Raw genomic sequence first — 22,181 nt, 5'->3', positions numbered from 1 at the left:
ACATTTAAAGACATACCTCATCCCATTCTAACAGGTAGTTGGTGATTTTTGATCCGTTGTCTATGGGGGGCTGAAAACGAAAAGGAAAAAAAGAATGTCAAAAATCGTGAGATGATGACATTTCACATCATTGTCAGATGGTATTAGAGTGTGCACTTTTCACGCTGAAATGGAGGATCTCTCTGGAATCTCACAGACAAGGCATTATGGCACAACATTTAACTGCACAAAGGTATGAAAAATCCCATTCACTACAGCAATGACTATGACTGAAACATTCATAAATACCATTATTTCAATAGCTTTTTTCTGGTTCTTCATGACTCTGATCTTTCTGATGTCTAAAGTACAGATCATATGACTTACAGTATACAACCACTTTCAGATGCCGCAGATGCTTGTGAGCAGCTGGTGGATAGCATGTCATGTGAATGTGATGAAAGGCATTTCAGGTGCTGAAGGAGAACTTTTATAGTTTTTTGAGAATGAGGCAAACAGTATTTTTAGTTTGTTTACTTTGTGTCTAAGGGAGTGCTTCCAGTATAAAGGGGGTAAATGGTATTTTGACTGAATGGTTTGAATAAAAATGAATGTATGTGTTGGGGTGAATGATGTAAGTGGTATTATATGCGAATGGGGAGTGAGCGTTTTGGATGAATGCGGTGAAGTGCTTTTTGATTGAATAAGGTGAACGGTATTTTGGATGTATGGTGGCAGGGGAGTGATGCGGCCGTACCTTCCACTGTAGGGTGAGGGTGCTCTTGGTCCGATGGGACAGTTTGGGAGGAGAGGGGCAGTCAGGGGAGCTGCTGTGGGTGGTGAAGGTCCCTGCCTCTGAGAAGGACCCCTTCACTGAATTGTACACGGCGTTCACTCTGAAACACACACACACACACACACACACACACACACACACATACACACAGTAAGTCTGTCTCTGTGATGTCACACAGATACACACCAGGAGCATGACACAACAGGCACAATTCGTGTTCACCATTTCCTGCTGGCAGGTCCTTTTCCACCCCATCCTAACAACACCCCAGACTTTACAAAGTGACACTATCAAGTGGTGTTAAATGACATTACATTATTGTCATTTAGCAGACACTCTTTATTTTATTTTAAACGCTTTATTTTACAGGCTTATCCATTTATACAGCTGGATATTTACTGAGGCAATTGTGAGTCAAGTACCTTACCCAAAGGTACAAGCGCTGTTCCCTTGCAGGGAATCAAATCAGCAACCTTTCAGTTGCTAGCCCTGCTCGTTACCCCTACACCACACTACTGCCCGCTGCCCATTAAAACAAATGTTAACTGACAAGGGCCTAGTCTGAACCATCAGAATAAAAAGCATACAGCGCAACACAAGCAATCCAAGACACCTGAGTTAACAGATACAGTGTGTGTACAGTTTTACAGACAAATGACGCAGCATTGTTTTTGTCCCTCCTATCATACTATCACCTGCGCTTTGTGATGTCTGTATTAAATATTGTGGGTCCATCTGGAACACTGTAGATGCAGGAGGATGCCCCACCATGTGTTTCCACACCTAGGTCTGAGCCCTGTTTGTATCCAAGCATCTGGATATGCGAAGGAGGTAGTGTACTGCAATTAATCAAGGCTAATTAGGGCAACGTGAGAGGAAGTCGCCCGCTACCTCACTTGCGAGTTTTCACTGCGACGTCCCTCAATATGAATCTCTGCACTCTCCCTCATTAAGCTTCATAGGTCACACACTCTAAGTAATCTATTCTGGGATGAGGTTCGCCTCACCACTTGGGACTCGAACGTACAGTCTTTGGGTTACAAGCCCAGCTCCTTAACAAGTAACTATGATGATGCGTGTTGATGCACTGCTACTTAGGAACAGCTCTAACATCCTATTTTACCTTTAATATCTTTATTCGGTGTTTGTTCTGCTGTTACACAAGGACAAGTCACTTGTGTACAATTACACTTTCAAAGCACGTCAGCCTTCCTGATGAAAGCTTTAATATCTCATTCTTACCTTACGTGATAGTCTGTTGCAGGTCGGAGATCTTTCAAACTACACTCCAATTCCTCTCCACTGGGTAAGAAAAAAACAAATGACGAATGTTACAACCACACACTAGAGAAAATCAACCAGAACAAGATAGTGCTCATGGTCTGTAGGGCTCTGTTCTGCTGGGTACACAGGCTTTGGGTTTGGCTTGTTCCATATGAGCAGGGGGGTGCGTCCAGGGCCTCACCTGTAAATGACGTGGTACTTCCCGTCCCGTCCCTTGTCTGACAGTGTCACCTCGTAGCTGCAGGTGTAGGGGAGCCCGTTGCTGTGCCTGTCCCGCGACAGGAGGCCCGTAGGCGGGGACCAGGTCAGCAGGGCGGTGCGAGCCTGGACATTGGACACCTTCAGGGAAACATGCAGTGTTCAGTGTTTCTGTCTGGAGTTACTCACCTACCTCCACACTCCACCTGGCTAGCTCATAGCATTACATTCAGCCTACCATCCACACGTGTTGATAGACGTCTTAACACCTGCCTGAAGGGCACTACAGTAACACTGTCTCTGGGAAGTGAGCCAACAACCTTCCGGCTACAAGGCCAGCTCCTTTAACATAACACTCTCCAAAATAAATTAAACTCCTGTAGTGTCACATTAACACGACTGCAGCCAAGATGTCTACAGTGGGGTATTACCACAGCCAGAAATTGTATTTCAGAGTGTGGACAGTGTGGGCTGAAATTAAATAAGCAAAGGTATTGAAAAACACTGTCCTCTCAATAAACACCCTTGTGGTCGTAAAGCAAGGAGCGGCTTTCTGAATCACACGCAGCTTGGGTTCTGGCTGTCATTTTACTGCGTTCCCGTTTACTGCCCGCCCCCACCCCCCCATCATCTCTCCCTGTAAATTTGGTCAGGCACAATGCTAGACACATTTGGTATATGAGTCCTTCACACTGCTATGAGAAGTAATATCCCGGCTTTAGTGTCCTCTGATAGTTGGACTCACAACAAACATGGAGAAGTTGGAAATCTTCTTGGTTTCCAGTTCAGAATAACTAACTATTGCTTGTTATGTAATTATTCAGCCTCTTCCTTCAACAAATCTCTCTGCTCTTTTATACAAATAAGTAAAATGTCGTTTGTGTATAACACCCACCTGCACTTAAACCCCCATCACTAATGCATTTTCAAGAAAACTAATACGATATTGATCTGTACAAATCTCATTCAGTTCACAAACAGATTATGGCAAAAATATATTGATTTCTTTAAAAGGACAGTCTCGCAGGAAATCGAAGTAGGGAGATTGAGTCTCTGAGGCAAACTGTATAAACAGAATATGCCTGTATTTTCAATAAACAAACATCAGCTATGACATGCTGGCTGGCCCCTTTCACTCTTCATTAATAAGCAGACACTCAAACGCCGATGCAAAGCAAACCGCAATCTCATATGAGCTTCTCGGAAAATTGGTTTTCTGAATTTACCTCTCATCTACACTTGACATGAGGTACTTTTCAGCTGGAATCTTTTCCATTTCCACGAGACCAATGAGGCTTGGGTCTTTTAGCACGGAATATGCAGCCTGGTTAAATGAGACTGCACCTCCGATATTTGGCAGGTGGGGATAACTCACTGCCGTGAAATTGCCGTATCAAACACCGAGCGCGGGCGTGAGCTCGCTGAGAAAGCTGGCGGAAAGCGCTCGGTGGAAGGCAAATTGGAGAGGTGAGTGATTTAGTGGCATTTCCGTCGTGCCAGGAAGTTGCATCGGTTGTGCTTGTATGTGCGTGGGGAGGGGTGTTCCCATTCAGAGAGCAAACACCATAAAACACTCAATGCTGCGAATGGAAAATTTACTTTTTAGGAGTAAATTAAAATACACTGTAGCTACTGTAACTAACCACCATTTCTCTGCAGTTAGTTTGTTGTGTACTTGTGTTTTCTGCTTGCCAGCCTGGACTGTTCACTGTTGACAAGGCGGCTGTGGAATATTTCAAAGAGTGATCAAATTCTCCTGTCTCACTTTACAATGGAAAGAAAACGCACTGGGAAAACCATGCTACATGTTCTCTTGTCATGCTTAAATGTTCACACTTTTCATGCTAAATGTTCTCTCTCCATGCTAAAAGGTCTCTCTCTCTCCATGTTAAATGTTCTCTCCAATCATGGCCAAATGTTCTCTTTCTCTTCTATCTCTTTCTGCATCACAGTGCTCATCCTCAGAAGAGAAAGGGAGAGATTAAATCCATCTGTTAGCCCTTCCTCATGGACCGCTGAAGGGGGAGTCAGGAAAAGGAAGGACATCAATCTAGCAGGAGGCAGCCCGCTCCGCTACATAAACTGCCACTAAACGCTAACACACCTGCTGTTTCTCCCTGATCCTCCTCACAGACCGTCTCCCACTGACTCAGGCACAGGGCCTCATTTTTAGTCTACCAACCGAATGTACAGCGCTCACAAAAACAAACGCTGCATAACGCTGCACAGCAGGTTGTGCGTTTCTCCCCGTCTGGAAACCTCACATCCCCTCCCCCCTGAAAACCACACCGTACTGTAACCCCACCTCCAAGCTCCACAGGAGGGAGCCACTCTAATAAACTACGAGTGGCATAAGCCATAAGTGATAGAGGGGTGAAAGGAGGAGCTCGTCAACCTGGGATGGAGACCTGTGACTCGTTGATCAAATAATTTTGCCCACTGAGGGCATTCGGGGAGGGGGATGAGGAAAAAAAAATGTTTTTTTGAGCTATCATCAGTGACCTTGCAATCCATCACCCTCCCAAAACACCTACAAACACAAAAGGAAACGACAACAGCAAAAAGAGACATGCCGACCCTCACATCTGTTGTTCCTTTTCATTAATACAGCTAGATGACTTTGGCCACTATCACTGAGGGGCATTACTGCACTCCTAGAAAGACAGGTTTCCATCAGAGCTCCAGGTGACCAGCCAGCAGCGGTTCATTTAACACTATACACATTTTGATTCTTCTGAGGGTGGCAAACTCAGAAAAAAAAGAATGAAAAACAAGCAAAGAGGACGTATGCAGTGAACACAAACCGCTGAGACTTACATAAGGCGTCGGACATTGACATGGTAACTGAAAGTGGGTTGACTGCTACATTACTATTATCAAATGTGAATTACTCACTGTATAGAATCAATGCTAAAACACACTTATGCACTCGGTAATAAAGTCCATCCTTCCATCATTACAATTTTGAAGGAGGCATTAACACATCCTATCACACTGTTAGTACCATTGCCAAATCAATGCTGACTAACTGCAGGCACCAGTGACTTGGGGCTGACAGAACACCAGTGTTATCAAGCTTTGCAAACACACAGCCATATTTACATGACTGTTTTCCACCTGCAGATCAAAGACTCAACAGATGCTATCGGGGGCATGAGGAGCTGGAATTCAATGCGCAGCCTATAATCGCGCTAATAAGATTACTTTTTCGCATCAGTCTAGCAATGATTCATATTCTCTGAACAAGGTTCAACAGACTCAAGACCAACAGTGTGCAGCCCTTGTCCCACCAAATCATGTGGTACATGCTCGCAAATCAAAGACAAAACCATAAAAAATACACATTTGGCTGTACACTCAGTAAAGCTCAATGTGCCCCCTAGTGGCTGCTATTACAGATGACTGCATCTAGGACTGCTTATACTAAATACATGTACTCACATAGCATTACATTACAGCTTATCCTCAGCAACTTCCAGCACAACTGAACACAAACGTGTCCATTCAGGGTGAATGAGCAACAGTGTCATACCAGGCTAACGACACTTACAGACCAGTGTGTGAGCATAACGCTATTCAAGCCCTTGTGCAACCTGACTAGACAATAGACGCCCTGTATACTACCATACATCAGTCACTAGATCAAAGAATTGAAAACGCATTGCGATACTACATGTAAAATAAACAGCAAGTATTAGAAGTAGTAGGTGTAAGAGGGGACTGAGGTGGAACTGAGGTAAAGTCTGGGGGGGGGGGGTCTTCAGTCTGCATCAGAAGATGGGCAGTGATTCTGCGGTCCTGACTCCCTTGGGAAGTTCATTCCACCACTGGGGGACCGGTACACACAGGCATTATGGATTATCCACATAAGATAATTCATATCATATGGGGATCTGTTCCAAACAGCATTGCTGTGCTACAACTGTTGCAAAAGGAAAGATCCATTCATTCATTCCCACTGAGGGGAATGCTGAAGAAATGAAGACAACTCAGGTCTCCCACTTCTGGTTTAGACCACAGTGCCCTGAAGACAACCTAATGCTGCCACCTTGTGGCTACATTTCACAAAATTACAAACTTTAATTGACATTTTGGGAAGCATTTGCAGGGAAATTTCATCCACAGGCACTTTGAAAAACATCTGTAGTTCCAGACCGTCGGTGTATGATTTAAATGTAAAGTAAAGGAGTGACACTAAAACGTTAAGACTAATCTGTGGAGTTAAATTTTTAAAGCAGTCTTTGCTGGGCAGCCAATACAGGACCTTAACCTATAGGTCTTAACCTGATGGTCGGTCGAGGTTCTCCGATGGCACAGTCAGTAAGGGAATGCCAACCATCTTTATTAAATATTCCCACTGATGGTTAACACGAATACTAAATGTTATGTTGGGACTAACAGCCATCAACAGCGAGTGACTATACACCATGTGTGGGACAACATCACTGCGTCTACAGGCAATGATCAGCCAGCAATGGTTTTGACTAACTATATAAAAAGGATCAGGACATGAGCTTTACATTCACACAGCAATAGTAACATTATTTCATAAATCATGCATATACCACATCACTGTATGGACAGAACATGCAATCTTCCCACATAAATCCACACATTATTTTAAGGGTCTATTTATACCAAAACATAAAAGATACACACATTACAAGTTATGATTATGACAAATTTTCCTAAGGAAAATATGACTCATTAACCACCTGGTTGTCAAACTGTAAAATAATAGTTTGAAATTATCTCAAATTTGTTACCATATTACCATGCTTCTTGATTTTGCGAATGTTGTTCTCAATTAATGTTAGGTTATAACAGTAATTACTACAGCATGCAACCGCTTACTCACTGTCTGCACTAAGTGGTGTACAAATAACCCACATGGATACCTTACTACCAGATTTCTATCAGCTCACTCTAAATACATGGGTTTGAAGAATAAGTCATACTTTATCAATAAGTCATAATGTGTTTCATGTGTTTTGCAACAGCACCGATCAAGGCATTAAAATTAAGTGTGACCAGGAAGCAAAAAAAATGCTAAGAAATTCAACCGAACATCTGAATTACAGGAAACATCTGGTTTGAGTCACATGACTTCAGACTGACCTGTGGTTTGTCGATTCCTGAAAGCACATCTTGAACTCTTTTTACCTCTGAATCGTGGTCTGTGAAGAGAAAAGGAGAGAAGCAGCGGCTGTTATGACCATGGTGTGCCACTAGAGGACAGGCTTTGGTCTGCCAGGACAAAAATAAAAACACGGAAAACAAAACCAAACGAAGGGACTAGAGGCAACAACTAAAATGTGGCAGACCGAGCTAAATCCATGTAAAACATTGGGAACTCAACTTAATTAAAGAACATATCATTTAATAAACAAAACCAAGTTGCAAATACTGTTTTAAAAAGTCAAATAAAAAGGGTTCAACTGTAATGACATATTTTAATACCCATGTGAGGGAGCGAACAGAAAAGAAAAAAACACTGCACATGCTCAGGCTGGATTTGAAAGGAACTGGTAGGTCAGATGTGTTTGGACAGATTCATAATTCCACAGAAGACTTAATTGTAATTCACCGCAATGTCTCCATTTTCCCCCTTGGCAATGTTCTATGGCTGCCGTGTTCTCAGGAAAACAGTAAATTACCAAATGTTCCAAACAAAGAGATTAGCTCGCTTAAATAACCAGACGCAGGAGGAAACTGCACCCGGAGAGCAGTCTGAGAACGCTCTCGAACCCAGACAATGTTTAAATCATTGCGACTCTGCATCCACCTTGCCCCCCAGTTTTACTGCCCCGCACTGCTGGCAGCACCTCCCTGAGCGCCGTGTTCAGGCTGTCCGCAATGCGCTCTGACCACGACTTTGAGCGATGAATCGGAGACAGTTACCTCACTCTTCTCCTTGCACAACGCTCTGAGCCAGTTGTCTGCGCTGTGCAAGGAACAAGCACTGAAACGGGATTAAATGTGTTCGTTTAAAAGGAAGGCCGGGGTGCCCTGTGGTTAAGACTGGTGAGTCTGGGCGAGGGCCCGCTCCTAATGAGAAAAGCTGGGATATCGTGGTTTCCGACAGCTTGGGGGGGGGGGTGGGGGGTGGGGGGGTGACAACGTTTCGGGGAAACAGGAGAGAAGGGGAGGGGAGGAATGGGGGGGCGGTCTTGTTTTGGTGCCCTGTCGACATCATCCTCCGACCTCCTCCCTCCACAGCCCTCACTGTCTACGATGTCCCCGGCCCCCCAAACCCACCCCCCCCCCCCACAGGGCCGCTCCAAATCCCTCGCAGGTGCCACCGAATCACGCATCTTGAAATGATTTAGCGTTTCAAAACAACCCAGTCAGGGCCCTTAATAGAAGCCTTCCAGTGCACGCTCCAGAAAACCCGCGGCTTCCGCACCGGGGCCTGCTTTGGCCATTAAGACGCAGGGCTGGCCCCCACGGGCGAGGAGAAGACCGTCTCGGCGCAGTAAATCACCGCTAGCCCCCCCTGCGTGCACTCTTCAGTCACACAACCCTCGACCGCTGCGAAATTGCCTCCGTTTGATATGTGTCCCGGGGCCGAGGATCTGTGACAGCGCTCCCCCGGGGTCATGTTTAGCCGGGGTCACGCGCGTGTGCGCGCCCGTGCAAACGGTAGCTCCACCTACCGCCGCCGTCGCTCCACGGATACAGATGTCGACGGCCTTCTGGCCCCCGGCAAGCACTTCGGGGGGATGGGAAAATGGGACGGAGAGGTTTTTTTAAGGGGGCCTGGAGGTCCTATTATGAATCATCGACATGGTGAAGTCATGGCCGCATGACCCCCTGGCGACCTCAGACTGGATAACTTTTTCCCCGAGAGCCAGGGGGGGTTTGGGGGGTGTGGAGGGGGGCTGAGACAGCCGCAGGGCGCCTTTCAGTGTCACACACCGGCCAGGCAATTCATCATCGCCAGCTCAAGCTTCTCTTCAGCACGCGGGCGCAAGTCGCCGACAGTTTAGATAACCGTGGCAGACAGGAACTCTGTGGGTTCTCTTGGTAAGTACACCACTTGTCATAAACCCACAGAACTACATTTGTTTCACTGTGGAACCCTGACTAAGTCTGCGGTGGAGCCAATTACACCTTAATTATGACAATTAAATCGACAGTGCCCAGATGTCACTGTGCCATGACAATATCGACAAACTCATGTCAAGTCAAGTAAGACTGAAATGTATTCACACACTTTTCATTCCTTTACCACAAAAAACAAACAGGTTATTTTTGTCAGTTACTGCTATGTCTTAATAATAGGAGGGGCCAGCATTTCAAAGGGGCACCTGGCAGGCAGTGTGGACTGAGAGCACAAGGTGATGCCCCAATGCGCAAGCGGCAAGCCCTTCCTCTGGGAAAGCTCCTGACCAATAAGCCGGGCTGCGCTTGACCCTGCTGCCGGGACCTGAACATGTGTTGGCCCTGACCTCCCTGCAGAGCCGCTCATTAACGGCTGCAGAGAGAGGTGCTCCCACACCGGCGGCGCTGGTATCATGTTAATGAGACACTCCAAACAGAGCTCAGGAAAGGAGACAGAAAAAGGTTGCCTGGCCATCCCTGCCATCACCTGAGATTCTTGTGAAGGAGGGGGGAGGGGCCATGGGAGATGGGAGATGGGAGGGACGGAACAGCCGTAATGGCACTCTGTGCGTCTTTCTTCGGGTCTAAATACAGTGCAATTCAAATTAGCTTCACTGGTATGACCAACACAGGGTGTGTATTGCTAAAATGTATGAGCAACGTAAACACCATCAATAACAATAATCAAGCAGCATTAGCTATGAATAATTCCTGTCTTCTCCAGACTGTGTCTTGTAGGGACGGACATCAATCTAAGCTGGCGATCACTGCTGGTGGCCAGACTGACCAGACACTGACCACCGCCTTCCTGTCAGGACACAGTGATGGCGCGTCAGTGTGGTGGTTAACGACCACCCCGCTAACCCTGACTTCTTCCATTTCCTGTGGTTCACCCCAACCCCTGCCCCCGCCCTCACTCATACTGTGTCAAGGGAACCATGGGAAAAAAAAAAATCTTGTGTCCCGTCCCAGTCGCCTCCAAGCATTTACCTCAGAAAGAGCAGCCTGCCAACAGACCACTTGCTTTCCAGAACCTTCCGCGCCATTCTCATGCAAACAGGACATGGGGGAGTAAGAGGCTGGGTCTTTGGCTGCACCCTCGGACTAGCTGCAGCTGACTGACATCTTGGAGTGCTGGCCAGTGTTTAAAAACGGATGTCTTTTTTCTAGCCTCTAGCCTCCACCTCCCCTCCCCCTCCCTCCCCCTATCCCCCCTCCCCAAATCTTGCATTTATTTGCTGTGCAGTGCACCCTGTGCACTCGCTCCCTTTCCACTTTCTCCAGAAAAGAGAGGGAAAGTGTGTGTTTAATTACAGAGTGAGGTCACGGGGACAGACGCCGGGATGGAAAGAAAAGGAGGGATGGGAACGAGAGGAGGAGAGGGGGGTCCAGGCCAGAGAGGACTGACAGGCAAGAGAGACAGAAGGAAAGAGGGGGATGAGGAACAGGGTGAGGATACAGGGCACGCTCTGAAGGACAGTGGATGGATGGGTGGGAAAGCTCTGGCAAGACAGTAGCCCAGAGGGCTCGGAGAACTGAAATGGACTTCACATTCCAGGCCTCTGACATCACCGCGACGGCCCATGTATGAAGGTCCCCTCTCTACCTGAGGTTCTCAGGCTGTGGGGTCAGTGCTGTGCTCGCTCCCACGGCCACAGGAGGGAGCCGTTTCACAGCCAGTTTAACTGCTTGTCCTCTCCCATGGAAAAGGCATGCAGCACCACGCTACAACCTTGTGCCATTGTAGACACGTAACCATGGCACTGATCCAGTTCAGGATGACTGCTCTTCTGTGGCACTGCCTTCAGCTAAAGCTGTGATAGTTGATGCAGCTACAAATATTTTATCTGTCCACGGTTCTATCTGGTTTCAGCTATACAATTTAAAAGTGGTATTATTTAGCCAGCCTGGTTTCTGCTCTACAGTGGAAAGGGAGTATTGGCGAGCTGGCCTGGTTGCAGCTCTATAGTGGAAAAGCCGCACAGTCCCACAGCACAACAATACAATGCCATTTCAACTGTGATCCTGCTTTACAAGCCAAACTGCAACAGGAGGCCACCTCTACCTTCCTGTGTACTCAGAAGTGCAGCCTGTTCTCCTGGTTTGACTCCTCTTCCCTAACCCTGGTCTGCTCTACCTTCTTCTCTAGGAGCTTGCGACAAAGCAGACTTTCAGACGCGAATGCAGCTCAGCCCCCAGGCCCTGAAGGAGCCCCCTTTCCATTCTGAGGGGAGCAGGCTGTTTCCAGGCACATGGAACCTGTGGCTCTGAGCTGGGAGAAGGGGGAGGGGGGCTGGGGGGGTTGTGGGGAAAGCATTTGCTGAGCGTGAAAAGAAGTTCCACTGCACTAGATGCGATCTCCAGCTGCGGCCATGCCGAGCCGGGGGATGGCCTGGGGTGAGTCTGCTGGACGCAGTGGAAAAACAAACCTGAGAAGTGGGGGGGGGGGGTTGTGGCGAAGGGACACCTCTATAGATGCTGCCATTGAGGACGGATGTTGTGGTCCGCCGCAGGGCCGGCCCCGTACCATGTGCAATGTCAATCTTGTAGCGTGTCCCACGCAACGTTTTCCACTGCATGCTCACACGGCGGCGAGCGGTGCGGTGAAAGCCGGGTGACCGGCGCCGACAGCTGCGGCGAGGCCGACGAAAACACGCATTACGCAACCTAAACACGGCGAAAAGACGTCCCCTGGGAGAAAATCTGTAAAAGTCTGTAAAAGAATGCAAATGCAGGCCTTGACAAATAAAGAGAGCTTTTGTGTGCGTGCACTCCTTGGGAGAGCTCAACACTGACCCCTGGTGGGGGAAGCAGAGAATCACACATTCCTGATTAGATGCGGTTTACGACTCCAGCCCCCACCCCCCCAACACCCCCACACCCCCCACCCATCCCCCCCCCCCCACAAAAAAAAGGCAGAGAGGCTTTATGAGGCTGAAAATGAATGTGAAAAATGCATAACTGGCGAAAAAAAACCTGCTCCGCAATTTCACCCTTTCTGATCGAAAGACAAACACCAGCGCTGAAAACAATTACAGCCAGCACTGTCGGGGTGGACGCAGGGGAGCAGAAGGCACTGCCCCAATCAGACTTGGGAACTGGAGCCAATATCAACAAGCGTTTGGCCCGGTCCACCTCCAGTAATCCATTTGAGCGTGCTACGCCAACACAGCAAGGGAGGCTAAGGAGAGCGCTTTCTTTTAAACCGCTGTTGTTGGGGGAAACTGCATTAAGTAAAAGACTCTATTGGCGTTAAAAAAAAACGACAAAGATTAACGTTAATACACTTGTGTGCATTCGCCACGTCGCCCATTATCTGTAAACAAAGTGCTCTGGAGGCAGTAAACCGCAATTAGAAAGGCCTGAGCTGAGGCTTTAGGAGTGTTTAATGAAGTCGCGAATGTCACGTGAGTGCGCCCGGTGCGTGACGGGATCGCGGGCACGGCCGCGGCTCCCAAGTCTCCCGAGATTGACCGGGGAGCGTTGCGAGGGAGAGGGAGGCAGGGGAGAAAAAAAAGGGAGGGAGAATTCAGCAGGCCCTGGAGTTCCAGAATGTTTTCATCTCCAAATAGCGAGCATTCCATCTGCTCAACAGCTGGGCTGTTCTAATCCCCTTTTCAATGCCAGCGAGCTCCGCTCCATGAGAACGAAATGGACGAACCCCCCCCCTCACCCCCACCCCCACCCCCAGGACCCCACCCCTCCTTTCTGCTCCAGGCTGCGGTTCACATCAGCTGGAGGGCCATTCGAACCCAATGCCCCAGGCCACCGTGGGCGGGAGCGGTTCACAGGTAACAGAGCAGCTGGGCAAGACTCAGAGCACAAGCAGACCGTATGCTGTGTGCCATCTTTCGGGGGGCGAGAGGTATTGTGACCAGATTTTGGGGAGGGGATCAAGTAGGCTGACATGCCAACCCAGCTCTGGCAAACTTTCTGAGGGATGGTGGGTGGGGAGGGGAGGGGGGGGGGGGCGCAGGGAAAACAATGGGATGACTCATTGTCTCAAACTGCACAACAGCAACCAAACCCACTTACTAACAGTTCTTTTTCCATCTCCACTCCTGTTCAAACCATGAGCCTAAATGGAGCCAAAATGTGTATTGTGATACCAATGAATGCTCTCTCAGAGGACATAACAGTGCTTATAGTCCCTGCCAGACAAAGACTTATTGCCATGTGTGTGTAGAAAGAAATGAGAGGTGATTCTGAGTTGCCTCAGGTCACTCACTCAGTAATGGAAAACAGCGCCCTCTAGTGGCACAGTGCTGCGAGGGAAACGTTCCAGAGGCCAACACACTCTAGAGTGAGCGAGTCCTTCCTGGAAGAGGAGTCTGGAGGGAGGGAGCTGGGGGCTGGCAGGGAATGAACACAGATGAAACTGGAGGCTCCAGGAGCCAAACCCGGGATTATCCGGGACAGCAGGGCATGAGACAGCTAAACTGGGCCAACGTGGACGGAAACTCAAGACACCCGGGGTCACGCTGGGGTGACACGAAACGGCCCGGAATGGCCCGGAACAGCGCGGGGTTGAGTGAAGACAGGTACGACCCGAGACCGTGGAGCTCCTGTCACCGTGCCACGCTCTCCCGATCTCGCACCCCGGCTCCTGGGCTGACACCGGTCCGCCATTGGCAGGGCTTCTCCACAGCCGCTGGACTGAGTCCGAAAACATCAGCGAGGGGAGAGGGAGAGGGACAGGAACAGAGGACAATGCGAGCGTCAGTCAGCATAGGCTTTCCATTGTTTCCATATGGCCACTGTACTACTTCTGTCAAAACAGACAAATTAAAACCATGGAGAACCGGTCTGGCCGCCCCTCCGGGGTGCCGTCTGGCTGCACTTCCTTGGTCGCGCTTGGTCAACCCGACCAGAACCGAGCGGGTCTCCGTGACACTGTGAGGTGCCTGACGCCAGCCCTGTCTTAATGTACTCCATCAAAGGGCTTGCTGGTGCTGGTGGTCAACCAACCACGGGAACAAACAGAAAGCCATGTGTGCCTTGAGATCTCGCTGTTTTTAGACCATGCAAAGCATACCACGGTCGTGTTGTCTACATTCACATTTCTGGTGAAACGAAAATAAGCCCACGGCTATCACTGAGGTCAGATCAAGCTGCACTGAATTTAACTGAGTGTCACACTACCACTTTAAGATGGCTGTCTTTTCCCTTTCTGACAGATGGTGTCTCATTAATGCCTTCTTTCATTAAAAGTTACCAAGGGTTTCTATCTGAAAAGGTATTATGCTTAAATATATACACTGTGTGTAGCTACAGCCTAAAATTGATTCAAAGCTCCTCGTAATGTATCACAAGGCGAGCATCTGGCTGACCTAACAACCATTTCTCAATTGGGCCTTCTACTTGGAATGCTGTCAGCTTGTCCAACCAAATGATTTCACTGGGGTTATTTCCTTCAGTTACCTACTCCAAAAGTGGTTGTTGAAAAGTGTAAGGAGGCGAAATAAAATGTTTTGTCCCATAATATGCGTCAGAGACTTCTGTGGAAAGCAGAGCTGTTTTCGCAGGAAGGTGGGCTACTCCCTTACTTCAGCGATGACTCCATGCCAACACGGAACATCTGCTGTCCTTAAACATGCATGAGGGGACCCTGAGCAGGGTCTCTGTTAAGCTCTGCTGTGTTCACGGATGTTGGCGGCTATCTCCCCACCGCTCCGTTTGGCCTCTCAGTCATCTCGCTAACAGAGAACAAACCCCAAAACTTTCTGAAACTCAGAATATTCTGGTAAACATGTACAGATCAGTGCAGTGCTTGAAAATGATTTCTCAGGAAACGAGCGTCTGGATGCGTCAAACACACAGTGCGTCAACGGCCCTTGCCGAGCCGATTTATAAATGCTTGGCACACCCAGCCACAATTAAGCTTTCCCTTGGTTTAACTTTCTTGTAGCCCTGCACTATGTGGTGTTTTTCATCTTTTTAATGCCCAGACAACCTCTGCGATGACCACTCCTTGGCAAGACGCAAGAATCGGACGTGAAGAAACCAAAACATCCACAATAACACCGGGCCCGGTGAAAGCCGAGCCTTTCAGACAGAGGCCGGTGTGGTGTTTAACCGCCGCTCTCCGCCGGTCGGCGCCCGCCGGGACGTGGGCGCTTGAAGGCTCCTGGATGGCAGGAATGTGCTGCGCCGGGCCCAGACGGGGAGCGGGAGGCTTGTTTTCTCAGCGCGGTGCGGCGGGCTCTGTCTGGTATTTCAGACTCGGACCGGGCCCGGATTCCGAGCGGCAGCAAACCGAACGGATCAGACGGCTGGAATGTCACGGCCCTCTTTCTCCTTGGAATAAATGCGCCGCGAGGGGAAGGGGTGCAAGGCCCGTGCCCCTCCTGCAGGTGCCGGCTATCACTTCTGCTGCACGGCGCGTATGGCGAATACCCCGAGGCGAACTTCAGCGACGGGGAGTGGGGTGCGTGTGAGGGAACATGCAAAAAGACTCGTGTATACTCGCGCATGTGCATACCCACATGCCTCATGCATCTGTGAGTGTGGAAGTACATGTGAGTGTGTGTGCATACTCATTTGTCTGAGAGCAACGCTGACAACACAATGCAAGTGAACTGTGATTTTGTTGTGTGAGGGAGACAGCAATGGGCAACAGTGGGTCTGTATGTGTGTAGTGTGTGTGTGTGTGTGTGTGTGTGTTGGGGGGGGGGGGGTATGTGAGCCAGGGTCAGACAGGCCCCAGTGCCCCTCTCTCAGCCCCCTAGCCCTCTTTTACAGAGGAGAGTCTGTGTTTGTTATATACCCTACATTGCCTGTTCAGCCCACTCCACTGTGCGCTCGTGAATCACGCCCCCCTGGCGTGGAACCTTTATGCTTACACGAAAGAGGGGGAATAAATGCAGCGAGCGCTCTTCCAAGACCTGGACACAGAAACCCTAGCAAACCTAAAAAACAACAACAAAAAAGACCTCCTCAAATACGAATTTCCCCCAGTGTGGACGTGACTGAACCAGGTACAGATCCTTCCCTCCAGAGGGGCCTTGCTTCTTACCAGTTACATAACTGCCTTTTTTTTCAGCTAACACCTGATTGAGACCTGGGAACGTTCGAGAGATCCGACCTCTGACGAGACTTCGCTCAAGTGATTACAGATGGGGGGTGGGGCAGCAGGTCGAGACAAAGAGAACTCCCAGGGGCCCCTGGGAGCAGGGGGCCAGGCCTCCCCGGGGCCTAAGCAGACCACACTGCCCGTCGCCTGTCGGGACGGCGGACACCCTGATGGATTCCCCGCTTCATCACGGGCGGCGGAATGAGGGCCCGCCTCTCGGGTTCAAACGCTGACTAGACCCAGGCCTCCGCTTTGATCTGGGACATGCTTTGTGTTCGGGTGCATTTCAAAGGAGCCATATGGCCTGCGTGCGCAGAGGGAAGGAACGCTTGCTCGGCAAGCCGCCGGCGAAGCGCAGACCGCTCGTAAATTTGGGAGGGGGGGGAGGGGGAGGGACGGTGACATAATGTAAGATACCCAACGCCTTTCAGGGCCGGGGATGGCCAGCCTCCAGCAGGTGCTCCTCAAAAAGCGGTGCTTCCCTGATGTTGGGGGGAGAATAGAGATGGGTACACGGACCCCACCGAGAGGCACAGCCCCCGCGTAAATGAGGGGTCCTTAATGAAAACATGATCCCTAATAAAACAGGCTGTGTACAGCAGCAGGGACCAGGTGGGACCGGGCGACTGCCCTGGAAGCTTTATCAGGCGAGCTGAAGAGGGGCCGCCCGCCTGTCAGCTTGCGCCGGGGCTGATAAGCGGCCCCGCAGCTGTGACGTCCGCGCCGCGTTGAGCGTTCCGCCGCGGTGAACACTCTGGCACGGTGATCTTTAAAGCACTCTCCGCCGTGTGATTGAAAGCACCCGGCTTCAGGCTGCTGCAGTCTTTGACCCCACAGGCACAGATACAGCAGTGTTTTCTTTAGTGCAGGTGTGCGGGACAGAGTGAGTGACGCCGTCGGTGATGGGGCCGGTTTCAGGCTCCATGACACCTGGGGGAACAACGCCTTTCAGAGGAGACTCCATTTCAAACGTCCTTGATGAGGAGTAAATGTGACTGCTCTGTGTGTGTGTGTGTGTGTGTGTGTGTGTGAATGTATGCATGTGCATAGGTTTGTATGTGTGTGTGTGCTTGTGCATGTCTGAGTGCAGGTATGCATATGTGTGTGTGTGTGTGTGTGTGTGTGTGTGTGTGTTTGCGTGTGCAAATGTGACTCCGGTATGGGGGAGCGAGTGTAACTCCTCAGAGCAGAGGGCCGTACCTGGGCACAAGGGCCACATTGTGGCCGCGGGAAAAATGATAGCGCCACAGCGCTTTCCAACTATGCAGTTTCTATGACGACCCCCACCCCCCTCCCTCCATTCCCGTCCGGGAAGAGCCGGGAGATTTCGGACAGAGAAAGGAAAGAACTGCATTCCCACCAGGACGTGGGGCACCAAGAGGCAGCTAAAGGAGTCTCATGTGTGAAAGCAAAAAAAAAGAATATGGCATAAAAATGATGATATGAATAAATCATAATCAAATTTTACACCACATACGCACACACTTCTGTCCTTCCACACGTCCATAGCCTGAACACTGTTGAGAAATGTTGAGTAAACTCATATTCAACGGCTTAAAGGGCACCTGGGGCTGTATGCAGAAAAATATCATCAAATACAATGCACTCAATTATTACTTCAGATGCGTATCAAAACAAAGCTTGAAATTAATTTAAGGTTTACCGAAAAAGTATTTGAAAATGACCCCCCGGGAATGTGTTCAGTTAAATGTACCATGCACATTAAAGTCAAGGCTGACTTAGAATTGCTTGGCCTGTCCAACCACTTACATCCCTCCCCCAGGTGGCTTTTAAAATCTTTCTTTTTTTCTGTGGAAAGTTTTCAAGTGTGGAGGCTATGAGGACATGGCAAAACAAACATGATGAGAACTGCTGTCAATAAAATGTATGCACAAACAAACTAATAAATTAATTCAGCTCAGGAGGAGCTGTTTCTGAGCCAGTCGTCCACATTCATATCAGAGGTTTCTTTACCACCCCCCGCCCCCCCCCCCACCTATTTTTTTTTGGAACAAAGTGGCTCACACAGTTGGAGCGTGTGTCGATCTTCGCCTCCCCGAGAAATCTGATTACGTGATTGCGATATTAGAGGCCGGCTGTGAAATTGCCGTCATTAAAATGCTCACAGTCGCGCGGACGAGAGTGGTTTGTAGAAACTGCCTCGAGCCGGCAGATTGGCGGAGACGCCGCGCCAGCGCCTCGGGCACCGGCTTGCCCCTGCGCGTTTGGCACTTACAACCCGCGCAATCAGTGCCAATCAGACACGCGAAGGGGACCCGTGCTACAGCGGCGAGATGCTTGAGGTGCTGCCACTTTTACTGCCAACCGACCACAGAAATCACTTTCCCGCATTCAGCTGGAGGAACCCGTATGAAAATGAGACAGGTACAATGAGGGCTGGATACCTGGCTCCCCATTCGAGCCCTTGGCACCCAGGGGGGTTTGCTGCATCGGAGCGGGTACAGTGGATACTGGGTGGGGGGTTGTGTATCAGAGGACACTGATAACATTTACATTTGCATATTCGCTGTGCACTCTTATCCAGAGCAACATACATGTTGAGTGTCTCTCTGTTGAAGAGACTGCAATGTAGTGTGAAGGGGAAAGCAGCTTGTCTCTCTCTGTTGGAGAGATCGCACTCTTGTGTGTGGGGGAAACCTGCTTCCCTTTCTCCCTATCTCCCCGTACGGAGAGACTGCACTGTTGCACTGGGAAGAGGGGGGGGTGTATGATGTGAGCACCTGGACACCCAAGGCCTGACTCCTCCTTGAATACTCCCGGAAATACAGCAGAGTTTTTGAGCCCAAATGCCTACATGCAGCTGAGAAAGGCAATGCTTTCACTCAAAGGTGAATGTGCTCTTATCCAGAGTGATGCACAAAGAGAGGGCCCAAAGCCCACCATAACGAGGCCCTGTGTCATGGGGGCATTAAAGGGGCAAGGCCCTTACCCTGGAGCTCCGGCTCGCTGGTTCTGGGGCTGCTCCGTGCCCGGCGGTCCGTCTTCTTGACGCCTGGGCTGCCGCCACCCCCGCCGCCGCCACCCCCACCGCCCCCACCGCCGCCGCCACCCCCATGGCTCTTGCCGTAGCCGTTGTGCGTGGTGGTACAGCCTGCGTTGGTCTTGTAAATGGAGGAGGGCGGGCTGTTCAGACGGTTCTGCCGGTCCAGCTGCCTCTCCTTGATCTTCTTGGGCTGTGGCTTGCTGTACTGCTCCTCCCTGCCGATGTAGCTGGACATCCCGTAGACCGGGATGATCTCTGCAAAGCCCACAGACAGACAGTCTCAATCATGACTTTGATACCCTCGACCACTCTCTGCACCTGCCAGTCATACTTTCTGTTATGGAGCTAACTGTACTGCATTGTGGGAACGCGGATGCTATGAGGCTGTTCTAGCCTTCTTCTAGCTGCTCTCTATGAGGTAGCATCTGCAGTACTTCTTACTCTTACATTACATTATTACATTACATTATTGTCATTTAGCAGACGCTCTTATCCAGAGCAACTTACATAGGTTACAATTTTACATGTTATCCCTTTATACGGCTGCACGTTTACTGAGGGATTTGTCGGTTAACTACCTTGCCTGAGGGTATAACAGCAATGCCCTAGCAGGGAATCAAACTCCTTACCACTATGCCATGTGAGGATGGCACATCTTCACATACCTTTCATACTGTACGACACTGCCAGCATTCTACTTTCTTAAAGGCATACCCCACCAAAATCTCCCCTTACCTTCACTGTACATGGGGGGCAGGTGGTGCTGGTAGTATTGGTGGGGTGGCATGTCTCCAGGGTTGACCGGGGGATAGAAGGGGTTGTGAGAGTTTGGGATGAAGTGGGGGTGGGCCAGGTAGGGGGGAAGGTGGTGAGTGGGGGAGATGGCCGGGGAGTAGCTCGGCGGGTAACACTCCGGAGACTGGGGGGTGACCACCACTCGCCGGACCCCGGTGTTATCCTCAAGAACCTGAAAGAGAGAGAAAGAGAGAGACAGAGATTAAAAACAGGGAGTGGACTTCCCTTAACGAGACAACACGCTCGGGACTATGCACTTACATACCCAGAATTCCACTGCTGTCTTCAAAACACTGTAGAGAAATTTCTTACATTAATAAGCATTAGAGAGGCATTTTTCTCTGTTCTCTGTTCCCCTCATTAATAAGGACAAATTACTGAGTATCCAAGATACTTGGCAGAAAAATAACAGGAGGAGAACAAAAAAAAATCACCATCTGTTTGAACTTGTAACCCCATGTTTTTCAGGCAGGCGCGGCAATCTGCATACGGCCATGTTATGAGAATGTCAGGTCTGCTTATCCGTGACTCAGATCATGTTCAGACTTGGTAGGCGCTCACAGGTTCTGAATAGGGAAAGTCGGTCTGAGGTCATTTTCGTCACTCTGCCTCTCGTTAGGCCAAGGCTGACGGAAGACCTGGAATGTTCCCGGGGCCCTGCTGCCCTCCCCTGCCCTGCTCCGACGAGAACACACTTCAGATTCTGAACACCCCAATCTTTATAGATCTTTATAGCAAGACGGAGGAAAAAACATGTTAACGCTAAAATTGCAAATGCTAAACATTTCGATGAATAATAGACGTGCAGCGTGTAGACTGTTCGTTGAAGGTTTTGCACTGAAATCCAAAGTATTCCCGAGAGTAATTTACCAAGGCTCCTCGTTAGGGGTTCCTGTTTTGTTTTCACAAAATGAGCAGGAAGGAGGGTAAGGTAATACGGTTTCAAATCATGTAGCCGGATCTCTCGCGAACACTACCTGAACGCTGTTGCCAAGAGACAGTCAGTAGCAACCTAAGAGCAGTTCAGTGTGGGATTAGACATCTATGCCAGTCATTGAGTCTTCCCCTCTCTCCTGTGGGGAGCAGTGTCACTGGCTAGAAATGAACTCTTCATAATATAATTTGTGACACTGGTAGCAGTAATAGATTTGTACTGTGAGCACTGTGAGCAAAGTGATTATATGCTAACTCACAGAAAAATATGATAAAGTTACCCCCAAGCTCACAGTGGTATTGTTTTACAATCGTAGTGACTGTCAAGAGAGGCCAACAAGAACACTTTGAAACAATGGTTTTCTGTTCTCCCCCTTGCATCCATTCAGCCTCTGATGATTCGACTTGAGGCTTTGAGGAGGCAAACTATCTCTACATTCACCACAGAAAAGATGGTGCGAGTTACGTTTTAAGTGAATTATGGTCGGGCACGGCAGGATTCGATTTATACCGGTAAACATTGGTAAAATGTTTATGTGAAGCACCAACTGCGTGATGGAAAAAAATGTCTGCCACGGATAAACGTTGAGAATTTAAGGCAGAACACACGACACTACATTTCAGCATTCGCTGCAAAACTCAAGACAGGCAAGAAGTTACCCAGTTTCATTTCAGAGTTGGACGGAACACCCGTGGAAACAAACACTAAATACTGGGGTTCTTGTTTGGTGCGCATGTCTCCGCTGGTGCAGGGTTTCAAATGTTGTCAAAACGAGGAGTGAACAGGGAGCTAAGAAACTCATTTTTCACAGCCTCATTCTTACGACCCCAATGCATTTCTCTTACCTCTAGCATTACATACGTTTCCAGTTAGACCCTGTGATGTATGCCAAGTACAAGTACTGTAGGCAATGGTAATAATGTTCTTTTATTAATGATCATACGGAGTGCAGAAGTAATTTAGTTATGTATGAAGTATTCATTTTTTTGGACAGTAATCTTTTTGGTAACCGTGC

The 22,181-nt window shown here is 49.2% G+C and overlaps 1 protein-coding gene across 1 annotated transcript in view; it reads right to left on the bottom strand.

Moving 5' to 3' along the window:
• Positions 1 to 22,181, bottom strand: part of fndc3ba (fibronectin type III domain containing 3Ba) — a 143,505-nt gene that overhangs the window by 40,619 nt on the left and 80,705 nt on the right. The window contains exons 5-11 of the mRNA XM_036554272.1: positions 20,173 to 20,404; positions 19,384 to 19,692; positions 7,376 to 7,434; positions 2,241 to 2,398; positions 2,018 to 2,077; positions 737 to 875; positions 17 to 70 (exon numbers count right to left, since the gene is read on the bottom strand). Of these exons, the coding sequence (XP_036410165.1) occupies positions 17 to 70; positions 737 to 875; positions 2,018 to 2,077; positions 2,241 to 2,398; positions 7,376 to 7,434; positions 19,384 to 19,692; positions 20,173 to 20,404 (1,011 nt within the window). The remainder of the gene's footprint in view (positions 1 to 16; positions 71 to 736; positions 876 to 2,017; positions 2,078 to 2,240; positions 2,399 to 7,375; positions 7,435 to 19,383; positions 19,693 to 20,172; positions 20,405 to 22,181) is intronic.

The sequence above is a fragment of the Megalops cyprinoides genome, chromosome 20 (genome assembly GCF_013368585.1).
Source record: "Megalops cyprinoides isolate fMegCyp1 chromosome 20, fMegCyp1.pri, whole genome shotgun sequence".
In the NCBI taxonomy this organism is placed as follows: domain Eukaryota; kingdom Metazoa; phylum Chordata; class Actinopteri; order Elopiformes; family Megalopidae; genus Megalops; species Megalops cyprinoides.
This window is presented reverse-complemented; position numbering and strand designations above follow the sequence as displayed.